General features: G+C 48.8%; 1 protein-coding gene across 1 annotated transcript in view; it reads left to right on the forward strand.

The window, feature by feature from the left end:
- Window positions 1–13557, forward strand: part of LOC135271286 (ATP-binding cassette sub-family C member 6-like) — an 86323-nt gene that overhangs the window by 11177 nt on the left and 61589 nt on the right. The window contains 3 exon segments of the mRNA XM_064368285.1: window positions 2499–2630; window positions 8589–8792; window positions 9985–10162. Of these exon segments, the coding sequence (XP_064224355.1) occupies window positions 2499–2630; window positions 8589–8792; window positions 9985–10162 (514 nt within the window).

A 13557-nucleotide genomic window follows, 5' to 3' on the forward strand; every position in this document is an offset into this window, starting at 1 on the left:
ACTTGAACCCAGGAGTCAGTGGTTGTAGTGAGCCAAGATCATGCCACTGCACTCCAGCCTGGTGACAGAGCGAGACTGTGTCAAAAAATAAATAAATAAATAAAGGGCCTGGGACATAATGAGTGTAAGTGATTATTTTTAAATATTTATTTATTTATCTTGAGACGGAGTTTCATTCCTATTGCCCAGGCTGGAGTGCAATAATGCAATCTCGGCTCACTGCAACCTCCACCTCCCAGGTTCAAGCAATTCTCCTATTCTGCCTCAGCCTCCCAAGTACCTGGGATTACAGGCATACACCACCATGGCTGGCTAGTTTGGTATTTTTAGTAGAGACAGGGTTTCTCCATATTGGTCAGGCTGGTCTTGAACTCCTGACCTCAGGTGATCCATCACTTTGGCCTTCCAAAGTGCTGGGATTACAGCATGAGCCACCACCCCTGGCCTATTCTTCTTCTTCTTCTTTTTTTTTTTTTTTTGAGACACAGTTTCACTCTTGTGGCCCAGGCTGCAGTACAATGGCATAACCTCCCAAAGTGCTGGGATTATAGGCATGAACCACTGCACCCGGCCTAGTGGTTATTAAATAAATGAAAAATATCAGGCTTTGGATGTGTGGAATTGGTAGAAACATTTTCTAAACAGCCCTACTGGGGTGTCCAGCCCCTGCTTCCCAAACTTAAGCATTTATGGACCACTCTTCATGCTTTTTTGTCCTACTGGTGTAAAAATTAAATTGAATCACTTTTTTAACTCTAATAAACTGTTTCTAAAAAGAAACTTTCTGTAACTGCCAAAATAGGAAAAATCTGTAGTATCACTTACCATATAGGAGAATTCCAAAAATAATTCCAGGGAAAATCAAGCCATGTTAATAATTTCTATGTCAGAACAGTTGCTTCCCCAAGTTGGCTCTGCATTAGAAAAGGGAATTTGGTGGCTGGGCACAGTGGCTCATGCCTATAATCCCAGCACCTTGGGAGGCTGAGGTGGGTGGATCACCTGAGGTCAGGAGTTCGAGACCAGCCTAGCCAACATGGTGAAACTCCATCTCTACTAAAAATATAAAAATTAGCATGGTATGGTGGTGGGTGCCTGCAATCTCAGCCACTCAGGAGGCTGAGGCAGGGGAATCACTTGAACCTGGGAGGCAGATGCTGCAATGAGCCGAGATCACACCAATGCACTCCAGCCTGGGCGACAAAGTGAGACTCTATCTCAAAAAATTTAAAGAAAAGTAGAAAAGGGAACTTGGTGAGGCTTAGAGAAGAGTCAGAGACCAGAACCAGGCAAGACATTCTGGCTGGTGTCATCAGAAAGATTAAAGAGACCTGAGACCAGGTGCGGTGGCTCACACCCATAATCCCAGCACTTTGGAAGGCCAATGCAGACGGATCCCTTGAGGTCAGGACTTCAAGATCAGGCTAACCAACATGGCAAAATCCCTTCTCTACTATAAACACAAAAATTAGCTGGGTGTGGTGGCATACACCTATAGTCCCAGCACTTTGGGAGGCTGAGATGGAAGGATTGCTTGAGGCCAGTAGGTTGAGATCAGCCTGGCCAACATGGTGATACACGATCTGTACTAAAAACACAAAAATTAGCCAGGCATGATGGTAGGTGCCTGTAATTTCAACTACTCAGGAGGCTGAGGCATGGGAATCGCTTAAACCAGGGAGGTGGAGGTTGCAGTGAGCCCAGATTGCAACACTGCCCTCCAGCCTGGACAACAGAGCAAGACTCTGTCTCAAAAATAACAATAATAGTAAAATAAAGCTGAGGAAGGAATTCAGGTTTCTTCTACAATGGTAGTTTTGGATGCTGGACTTATGACTCCCAGGGAAATGTCTGTTTCCCTTGCCAAGGGACGTCCCTTGCTTTAGTCACTTAATCTCTCTGTACTTCTATTTCCTTCCCCATTTGTAAAACACATCTGTAATAATATACATTTATGCAATTATAAACTATCAATTTACAGGCTGGGTGTGGTGGCTCATGTTTGTAATCCCAGCACTTTGGGAGGCTGAGATGGGTGGATCACCTGAGGCCAGGAGTTCAAGACCAGCCTGGCCAACATGGTGAACCCCGTCTCTACAAAAAATACAAAAGTTAGCCAGGTGTGGTGGTGGGTGCCTGTAATTCCATCTACTCAGGAGGCTGAAGTGGGAGAATCGTTTGAACCCAGGAGGTGGAGGTTGCAGTGAGCCAAGATCACGCCACTGCACTCCAGCCCAAGCAACAGAGCAATACTCCATCTCAGAAATGAAACAAAACAAAAAACCACCCTATGCGCTCACATAAGAATTAATGAATGGGACCATCTCTGTGCACTGAGAAGTTAGGTAGGGTTAGTGAATTGCTTTCATTTTACCCAAGGGCCAGTAGAGGTACAGAGAGATAAAGTGACTACTCAGGGTCACACAGCTGCTGGCCTGGCCAGGATCCTGCAGGGGTGAATGGCAGGAGGAGCTTGCCCTGATGCCCCTCTTTTGCAGGCTGGTCTGGAGAGGCTACAGGAAGCCACTGAGACCAAAAGATCTCTGGTCACTTGGGCTTGAAAACTCCTCAGAAGAACTTGTTTCCCGGCTCGAAAAGGAGTGGATAAAGATCCGCAGTGCAAGCCAGAGGTAAGTGTGTGGAGATCAAGAACTCACCTGATGCTCCGTCAGAAAATCTCATCCTTTGACCTCCAGTTTAGCCCCTGACACTACTCTCAGCTGCACTGCCAACCCACCCCAGCCCCCGAATCTTGCCTTCCAGCTGATCCCACTAAGTAGTAACTCATCAGGCTCAAGATATGGTTCCTGCCAGAATGCCTCGCAGGTTCCTACAAATGGGAAACTCACAGCAGAAGACAGGCAGGAAACAGGAGAGGTATTTTAAGACCTGGGTGGATGGTTGGGAGGTGACACATATCAGGCAGGCAGCTGCTCACTTACTATATAACCTGAACATTCCTTTCCTGGGCCTCAGTTTTTTCATCTGTTCAATGGGGATGTCATCAGCCCCAGCTCATCGCTTATGAGGATGAAAAAAAGTTGATTTTTGGAAAAGAGTTCGCAAATTTCTTGAAAATAGGAAGTACTCAAGCATTGTTAGTCATCCAGAGGGTGTGAAGATCTTTGGAGTTATCCAGTGTGTCCACTCCTATCCTCAGTGGCTTCTCTGGAAACTTCTCTGCAGCCCTTAGAGCCTGGGGAGCCTCATTTGAGAAGCTCTGGTCTAGAGAAATTAGGCTGAAACATAAGATTAGATAAAATTGGGTTACATGCTGCCCGGCCATCGAATAGTGATGACCTGGACACGTTGCTTAACCTCACAGGATCTTGGTGTTTCAGGAGACAGAACAAAAGTAAGTTCGCTCTATGGGAAGAGGACCAAGGTTACCCTGCATGCTCTGGGATTTTGTGGTAGTTGCTGCAGATGGCTGAACCCCACGCATTAGGAGAGAGAGAGGAGAGAGACTGATACTATAGGCTCACATAGCTAAGAGGATCTAGCCTCAGGTACTGCTGGATCAGGGGACTCACTTGATGTCAGGGTTTTCTCGCTTCGTCTCCCAGCCCAGCTGTTGTCTATGTGTTGGTCTCTCCATAGGCCTGTCCCTTCCCATGCAAGTTCAGCAAACCTCAGCAGAATGAGAGAGCATCTCCCCTAACGGCCATATAGAGGATCCCAAGGAAGGCCTCTAATTGACCTGGCTCAAGTCATGTGCCCGTCAGGAGCCAATCCCATGCTCAGGGACCTGGTTCCATGACTGGTGGTCCCTTCAGAGCCACAGAAGAGGGTAGGAGCTGTTCCCACAAAGGAAGGGCGTGTGTTTTTCCAAACAGAATAAGTAGCGTGAGTGAAAACATCAGTTCCCTCTCACCCCAGGCGTAGCTTGCTGGACCCCCCTCCACTTTTGTTGTGGTTGCTGTTTGTTTGTTTTCTTTTTGAGACAGAGTCTCGCTCTGTCACCCAGGCTGGAGTGCAGTGGCGTGATCTCAGCTCACTGCAACCTCCACCTCCTGGGTTCAAGTGATTCTCCTGCTTCGGCCTTCTGTGTGGCTGGTACCACAGGCGTGCACCACCATGCCCAGCTAATTTTTGTATTTTTTTAGTAGAGACAGGGTTTTGCCATGTTGGCCAGGCTGATCTTGAACTCCTGACCTCAGGTGATCTGCCTGCCTCGGCCTCTCAAAGTTCTGGGATTACAGGTATGAGCCACTGTGCCTGACTCACCCTCTACTTTTAAATGACTTTACAAAAGTGGCAGAATTCAGTCCACAGGGACTCTGGAATGAGCCTCTGCCAGCTCCTGCCAACTCCTGGCATCCACAGCCAACATGAAAGTCTAGGTCACCCGACACTAGAACTAAAAGGTAGAAACATTCTCCAGAGCAACAATTGACAGAAAGAAAGGGGAACGACGGGGTTATGCAAAGACCAGGCTCCATCAGCTTCTGAGCCAACTGACTGCGCACAGAGAGAACTTTGGTTTTCTGTCTGAAATATTTTGCAACCACTGGGGGAAGGGAGAGGACGTCCTCCTGAGAGGTCACGCAACAGCCACCTGCTGGTCAGGTCAGCTTCACAAGGTATGTTTGGCGCACGTGGGGCTTTGTGGTCGTTTATGTTGTTTTGTTTTTTAATAAGTTGTTAATATTTAAAAATTTGGAGAGATCACATACAAATCTGGTAATCAAGGCTGGGTGCAGTGGCTTATGCCTGAAATCTGAGCACTCTGGGAGGCCGAGGCGGGCAAATCACACGAGGTCAGGAGTTTGAGACCAGGCTGGCCAACATGGTAAAACCCCGTCTCTACTAAAAATACAAAAATTAGCTGGGTGTGGTGGTGAGTGCTTGTAATCCCAGCTACTGGAAAGGCTGAGGCAGGAGAATTGCTTGAACCCGGGAGGTAGAGGTTGCAGTGAGCTGAGATCAGGCCACTGCACTCCAGCCTGGCCGACAGAGTGAGACTGTGTCTCAAAAAATAAATATAATACAAATACAAATAAATAAAAATAAAAATCTGGAATTCTGGTCTCTCTTAAAGTAGATCTGGAAACACTAGGCCACATCTTCACAAGGCAGCAGGAGATGGGATTCGGGTAGAGTCTGCAGCGTTAAACAAGGTGTGCAGACTTCAATTTGCCGCAGTCCGTCCCCACCTCTGTCTCACTTTCCCTTTCTTTCCTTCTTTTCCTCCTGCCTTCATTCCTTCTTTCTTCCTTTCTTTCCCCCCTCCCTTCCTCCCTTCTTTCTTTCCTGCCTTCTCTTTCTTTTCTTTTTCCTTCCTTCCTTCCTTCCCTCTGTTTCTGTCACCCAGGCTGGAGTGCAGTGGCACCATCTTGCCTCATTGCAAGCTCCGCCTCCTGGGTTCAAATGATTCTCCTGCCTCAGCCTCCCAAGTAGCTGGGACGACAAGCGCCTGCCACCAGGTTCAGCTAATTTTTCTATTCTTTATTAGAGGCGGGGTTTCTCCATGTTGCTCAGGCTATCAGGCTGCTCTCGAACTCCTGACCTCAGGTGATCTGCCTGCCTTGGCCTCCCAAAGTGCTAGGATCACAGGTGCGAGCCACCATGCCCGGCCTCCACCACTCCCTTTTGTATCCCCCAACTCACACCTTGCCCTTGTCACTCATGCATACCTCCTGCCTTGTCCCACGGTCATTTGTGAGTCTTGCACTAAATGGCCTTCAGTCCAGAGACCAGACATCAGAGAGCAATCTGGACCTCTTCCTTGATGGGAGGTGAGACCTCCAGAAGAGGAAAACACCTGCTATGGAGGCTGCAGGCTGAACACGCTGACTCTCCAGGCAAACAGCTAGAACAGAACTGAGCAAAACCTCCAGCCAGAAAGAAAACTTCCCAGTCAGCTCTTCCCTGACCCCATTTTACAGGTGGAAACACTAAGGATCAGAGGAGAAGACAGAGCAGGCATTGGAACCATAGTCTCCTGGCTCCAAAGCCAAGTTCTGTCCACCCAGCCAAGCTCCTTCCTTCTGTAAATGTTTATAACAGTATGTGCTGGGCACTCTTGTTAGGCCTTTTTAAACATATCACTCAGTCTGCTTTTCCCATTCATTTGACAAGTGTTTATTGAGCTCCTACTGTGTGCAGGAGCTGGACTTGACACTAGGGACATCTTGGTAGAAAACTCAGGCAAAGTCTACCCACCTGGGGTTCTAACAAGACAGAGAGGGTTGGCGCCATGGGCAAGGCTGTGAAGGCAATGAATGAAGTGGTGGGGTCAGACAGGAAGGGTGGTCAGGGGTGCTCTCTGAATGGAAGGGGCATCTTCTTGGCTTTGAGACCCAAATGCCAAAATACCTGTGGGCAGCAGGCCACGCCCACTCAGTAACAGAGCTGAGCCACAACCCTCCATAGATGCCAAACCAAACACCAGATCAGGCCAGCAATGAGGGACAAAGACCTTGGCCTGGAAAGGTCTGGTCACCTGAGCACACCAGAGGATTTTTCTTATGCTTTTTTTTATTATGGTGGGGTTGGGGGTCCTTAGTGCACAAAAAAAAAACACTCTAGGAACCATAAGTCAAGATCTAGCTCCAATCTTGCTCTGCCCTTGCTGTGTGATCTTGGGCCACTGTCACCACCTCTCAGAACCTCAGCTTCCTTCCTCTTCTGTAAAATGGAGAGCCTAATATAGTATCCACATGGCAAGGGGCTCCAGCGAAGTCAGTGAGCTCCTTTGTGTAAAGAGCTGATCCCTGCAAGTGGCCTCAGGTCACAGATCTGTAATGGGGCTCACACCCATAATCCCAGCACTTTGGGAGGCTGAGACAGGTGGATCACCTGAGGTCAGGAGTTTAACACCAACCTAGCCAACATAGTGAAATCTCGTCTCTACTAAAAATACAAAAATTAGCTGGACATGGTGGTGTGCACCTATAATCCCAGCTACTCTGAGAGGCTGAGGCAGAAGAATCACTGGAACCCAGGAGGCGGAGGTTGCAGTGAGCTGAGATCATGCCACTGCACTCCAGCCTGGGTGACAGCAGACAGAAGCTCAGGCTGCTTCCAACTCCTAAGATCCCCAGTCTGGGTGACAAGAGTGAAACTCTATCTCAAAACAAAAAAAAAAAATTACTGATAACCTTATAGATTGTCAGAGCCACAAGGGACTCATGGGGGGATGACACCCATCCTCTCACACAGAGAGAGAGGAGCAGTCCACCTGCCCAAGACCAGCAACCAGCTAGCAGCAGCTGCATCGCCCCAGCCTCTCCCTTACGGCCCATGGCTTCTGACCTGCCCCTGATGGGCCCTTTCTCCTCCCCTATCTCCTCCTCTCCACCCCTCACTTTAGCTCTTCTCTTTGGCCCCTGGTTATGGCCAAAGGCTGGGGATCTTAGGAGTTTGAGGCGGCCTGAGCTTCTGTCTGTGCTTTCACCCAGAGCCAGAGCACCAGGCCCCATGCACATCAGCTGTGATTCTCCACCGGTTCAAAACTACCTAAGGGCTGGCTGGTTGTGTGTGTGTTGGGGGCGGGGGGGTGCTGTTCTTCCTCCAGGTTGACAACACAATAGATTGAAAAGTACATGGGAGGCCAGGCACAGTGGCTCATGCCTGTAATCCCAGAACTCTGGAAGGCTGAGGCAAGCGGATCACCTGAGGTCAGGATTTCAAAACCAGCCTGGCCAACATGGTGAAACCTCATCTCCTAAACATACAAAAATTAGCTGGGCATGGTGGCCTTTGCCTGTAATTCCAGCTACTCGGGAGGCTGAGGTGGGAGAATCACTTGAAACCAGGAGGCAGAGGTTGCAGTGAGCCAAGATCACACCACTGCACTCCCACCTGGGCAACAGAGCGAGACTTCTCAAAAAAAAGAAAAGAAAAGAAAAGTGCATGGGCCATGGAGGCAGAGAGCTGGAATCAAATCCCAGTTCTTTTTTTTTTTTTTTTTTGAGACAGAGTTTCGCTTTTTTTTTTTTTTGAGACGGAGTTTCGCTCTTGTTACCCAGGCTGGAGGGCAATGGCGCGATCTCGGCTCACCGCAACCTCCGCCTCCTGGGTTCAGGCAATTCTCCTGCCTCAGCCTCCTGAGTAGCTGGGATTACAGGCACGCGCCACCATGCCCAGCTAATTTTTTGTATTAGTAGAGACGGGGTTTCACCATGTTGACCAGGATGGTCTCAATGTCTTGACCTTGTGATCCACCCGCCTCAGCCTCCCAAAGTGCTGAAATCCCAGTTCTTTTACTTCTCAGCTGTGTGCCCTTGGATAAGTTCGCATTTCTGAGCCTCAGTTTTCTCATCTATGAAATGGGAACAACACCTGGCTTGCCAGGGGTCTTAGGATGACTGAGTGCCTGGCATGTAGTAGATGGTCAACCTGTGTGCTTTCCCGTGGCCGTCTAAGAGGCCTCAGGGCTGCCTTCCTGCCCTGCCCCCACAACTCCTGTGACTGCCTCTTAAGTGGGTACTCAGGGTGATAAGGAGGAACAGGTGAGGGAGCCAGGCTGGATCCACACCCACCCACGTGCATCATTGGGAAAACAAGCCTTTAATGCCTGGTTCTGACACAGGTGCCTGAGAGTATAAAATGAGACTCAGAGCCAATCTCTTCCCTTCCTCAAGGCACCCCAAGGCAACAGCGTTTGAAAGGAAAGGAGGCAGTGGCATGGAGGCTCCAGAGACTGAGCCCTTCCTACGGCAAGAAGGGAGCCAGTGGGGCCCACTGCTGAGGGCCATCTGGCAGGTGTTCCATTCTACCTTCCTCCTGGGGACCCTCAGCCTCGTCATCAGTGATGTATTCAGGTTCACTGTCCCCAAGCTGCTCAGGTGAGTCCAGACTTCAGGTGCCCTGCTAAGGCTGGTGGTCTCTTAATGGCATCCTTCCAGAGCCAAGGGGCTTCAGCTCTCCTGCCTCTGCCTATAGATCTGGTGCTCGGGACACTGGAGGGTGGGTGAGAAGGATACTGAGGAAGGGAAATGGTTAATGAGAAAGTGACTGTCCCCCAGAAGGGCAAATAAGCAAGCTCTTACCTGACTGTATCAATTAGCTTTTCCTGTAAAATGCCCCAAAAGCGAGTGGCTTAAAATTGCAAGCATTCATTTATTTAGTTCATGGTAATGTGGGTCAGTAACATGGGCTGGGCTCGGCTGGGCTCGGCTTGGCGGTTTTGCTTTCCTTGGCTGGCTTTTGTAATGTGCCTGCAGTTGTGTATCTGACGCTGGGGTGGTAGTCTCTGTTCCATGTGGGTTCCCATCCTCCAAAAAGCTAGCTCAGACTTGTTCATGTGGCTGATTGGGAGGGTTCTAAGAAACAAGCCAAAAGCCACATTTTCTCTTGAGGCTCATAGCCAGCATAGCTTTACCTCTACTCTACTCTGTTGGTCAAAGGTGGTTTTGTGGCCAGCCCAGATTCAAGCGGTGTGTGCTCAGCTGCCATAACAGAGCATCACAAACTGAGCAGCTTGAACAACAGAAGTGTATATTCTCCTGATTCTGGAGGCTGGAAGTTCCAGATCAGGTATCTGCAAGTTGGTTCCCTCTGAGGCCTCTGCCCTTGGTGTGCAGTTGGCCACCTCCTCCCTGTGTCCTCATACGGTCTTCCCTCTGCGTGAGACCTGGTGTCTCCCTGTATGTCTACATTTTCTCCTCTTACCAGGACTCCAGATTGGATGAGGGCACAGCCTAATGACCTCATTTTAACTTTATTGCCTCTTTAAAGGCCCTATTTCCAAATACCGTCACATTCAGAGGTACTGGGGGTTGGGGCTTCAACATACAAATTTTGTGAGGACAAAATGTAGCCCATAACAAGTGGGGACAAAAAAAACTCCACCTCTTGATCTTGAGGAGCTACGGTCAGATTGAAAAGAAGCATGGATAGTGGGGGAAAATATCCGAGACAATGATTGTGAAAAAGCCACGCCGACTAATCCTCCACACCTGGCCTGGTTTGAGCAAAGGCAACACACATGGGCGCCTCCTCTCACCAGCTGTACCTTCTCCCTCCTTCCCCTGCAAGCCTTTTCCTGGAGTTTATTGGTGATCCCAAGCCTCCAGCCTGGAAGGGCTACCTCCTTGCGGTGCTGATGTTCCTCTCGGCCTGCCTGCAAACGCTGTTTGAGCAGCAGCACATGTTCCAGCTAAAGGTGCTGCAGATGAGGCTGTGGTCGGCCATCACTGGGCTTGTGTACAGAAAGGTGAGCCCCGGGGGACAAGTGCAGGCCTACCCGGCCAGGAAAAGCAACATCACTGAGCTGGTTGGTAGGAACGCCATCAGCAGCTGAGAATGCATTCAGTCCTCGCTTATTAAAGTCACTCACAATACATTCTCACTTCCTTTGTTATTTCTATTTATTTATATGTATTCATTTCTTTGAGACAGAGTCTCGCTCTCTTGCCCAGGCTGGAGTGCAGTGGTGCAATCTCGGCTCACTGCAACCTCCGCCTCCCGGGTTCATGCGATTCTCCTGCCTCAGCCTCCTGAGTAGCTGGGACTACAGTCACACTTCACCATGCCCAGCTAATTTTTGTATTTTTAGTAGAGACAAGGTTTTGCCATGTGGCCAGGCTGGTCTGGAACTCCTGGCTTCAAGTGATCTGCCTCACCTCCTTAATCATTTCTGTAAAGTCTTGTGAGATCTGCTCCTGGGACTCCTCTGGCCTCATGAGCTCTCACACACGCCTCCTTCCATGCTCACTCTCCTCCCGCCACACAGGCCTCCTTTCTGTTCCTCAAACACTCTGGGAACCCACCCACCTCGGGGTCTTTGCATTTATTTTCACTGTCTAGACACCATGTCCACTCCTCCTAGCCTAATTTTAATGTTTGAGCCTAATTTTAACTTAGTCTTTCCCTCTTGAGGATAAAGGGTTATACTTCTGATAAGGTGGCCAGTCAGCTGTGTTCCCAAACAATACTGCTTGTGGTGGAAATGACCCCTAGGCTGGGTGCAGTGGCTCAAGCCTGTAATCTCAGCACTTTGGGAGGCTGACATTACAGGCATGAGCCACTGCACCCGGCCTAGGGGTCATTTTCACATGGGAGGATCACTTGAAGTCAGGAGTTTAAGACCAGCCTGGCCAACATGATGAAACCCCATCTCTACTAAAACTACAAAAATTAGCCAAGCATGGTGGCAGGTGCCTGTAATCTCAGCTACTCAGGAAGCTGAGGCAGGAGAACCACTCGAACCCAGGAGGGAGAGGTTGCAGTGAGCTAAGATTGTACCACTGCACTTCAGCCTTGGTGACAAAGTGAGACCCCATCTCAAAAAAAAAAAAAAAAAGATTCCAAATTGCATGCGGGCTGGAAGTTGTGTCCGTTGACTGCATACCTGATTGGAGGCCATAGCTTTGGACTTGTCTCTGCGCTCTCATTACACTAAGTCCCTAGACTGCTGCCGCAGGAGCTGTTGGCTCCTGTGGGGCATGAAGCATCTGAGCCAGGGCAGGTCCCGTTCCATTTAAGTCTCGTTCTGTGACACCTGAGCTGTCACCTGGGGAGGAGGGGACCAAGGGGACAAATCCTGGGTGGCCAGGAGGGCAGCTCTTGATGCTGGCCTGCCAGAGTGCTTTGTCCCAGCCTCGCATCCCCCTGAGCATGCCAGAGCTGGGCGTGCCCTATCCTGTTTCCGGAGTCCACATGTTTGCTTGAGCCTGAGAGGAAAGCCGCCTGATGGGCATTGATCTCATTCCCCGCCTGCAGGAGGCCACCTTTGATCTCCTGATGAGGTCAGACCCCTCCTCTCCTCTCTAACCTCTGCTGCCATTTATTTATTTTTGAGACAGAGTTTAATGCTTATAGCCCAGGCTGGAGTGCAATGGCGTGATCTTGGCTCACTGCAACCTCTGCCCACCAGGTTCAAGCGATTCTCCTGCCTCAGCCTCCCGAGTAGCTGGGATTACAGGCATGCACCACCATGCCCAAATAATTTTGTATTTTTAGTAGAGATAGGGTTTCACCATTTGGTCAGGCTGGTCTCAAACTCCTGACCTCAGGTGATCCGCCCACCTCAGCCTCCCAAATTACTGGGATTACAAGTGTGAGACACCACGCCCGGCCTGGGCTGCTTTTTTATGGTACTCATCATAACTACCATTAAAGCATGAGTTAGATAAATGTTTTTGTTTTGTCATTTTACATATATACTTTAAGTTCTGGGGTACATGTGCAGGACGTGCAGGTTTGTTACACAGGTATACACATGCCATGGTGGTTTGCTGCACCCATCTACCCATCATCTACATTAAATACTCCTCCTAATGCTGTCCCTCCTCCTACTCTCCACCCCTAACAGGCCTCAGTATGTGATGTTCCCCTCCCTGTGTCCATGTGTTCTCGTTGTTCAACTCCCACCTATGAGTGAGAACGTGTGGTATTTGGTTTTCTGTTATTGTGTTAGTTTGTCGAGAATGATGGTTTCCAGCTTCATCCATGTCCCTACGAAGGACATGAACTCATCCTTTTTTATGGCTGCATAGTATTCCATGGTATATATGTGCCACATTTTCTTTATCTAGTCTATCATTGATGGGCATTTGTATTGGTTCCAAGTCTTTGCTATTGTGAGCAGTGTCACAATAAACATATGTGTACATATGTCTTTACAGTAGAGTGATTTATAATCATTTGAGTGTATACCCAGTAATGGGATTACTGGGTCAAACGGTATTTCTAGTTCTAAATCCTTGAGGAATCACCACTCTGTCTTCCACAATGGTTGAACTAATTTACACTCCCACCAACAGTGTGAAAGCTTTCCTATTTCTCTACATGCTCTCCAGCATCTGTTGTTTCCTGACTTTTTAATGAATGCCATTCTAACTGGCATGAGTGGTATCTCACTGTGGTTTTGATTTGCATTTCTCTAATGACCAGTGATGGTGAGCATTTTTCCATATGTCCGTTGGCTGCATAAATGTCTCTTTTGAGAAGTGTCTGGTCATATCCTTCACTCACTTTTTGATGGGGTTGGTTATTTTTCTTGTAAATTTGTTTAGGTTCTTTGTAGATTCTGGATATTCGCCTTCAGTCAGATGAATAAATTGCAAAAAATTTTTCCCATTTCTACAACCAAAGTGTAGGTTGCCTGTTCACTCTGAGGATGGTTTCTTTTGCTGTGTAGAAGCTCTTTTGTTTAATTAGATTGCATTTGTCAATTTTGGCTTTTGTTGCCGTTGCTTTTGATGTTTTAGTCATGAAGTCTTTGCCTATGCCTGTGTCCTGAATGGTACTGCCTGGGTTTTCTTACTTTTTGCCACCCAGGCTGGAGTGCAGTGGAGATCTCAGCTCACTGCAACCTCCACCTCCCAGGTTCAAGTGATTGTCTTGCCTCAGCCTCTGGAGTAGCTGGGACTACAGGCCCCCACCACCGTGCCCATCTAATTTTTGTATTTTTACTAGAGACAGTTTTTACCATATTGGCAGGCTGGTCTCCAACTCCTGGCCTCAAGCCATCCACCCGCCTCGGCCTCCCAAAGTGCTGGGATTACAGGCATGAGCCACCATGCCAGGCCAGTTACATAAATCTTTATTATAGGGCCTTGTTTCCCACCCCAAACTCCAGTCCTGGGAGAGCAAGCCTCATCTCTG

Source organism: Aotus nancymaae, unplaced genomic scaffold, assembly GCF_030222135.1.
Source record: "Aotus nancymaae isolate 86718 unplaced genomic scaffold, 86718_ANA_hifiasm-v0.15.2.pri h1tg000076l, whole genome shotgun sequence".
NCBI classification, from domain to species: domain Eukaryota; kingdom Metazoa; phylum Chordata; class Mammalia; order Primates; family Aotidae; genus Aotus; species Aotus nancymaae.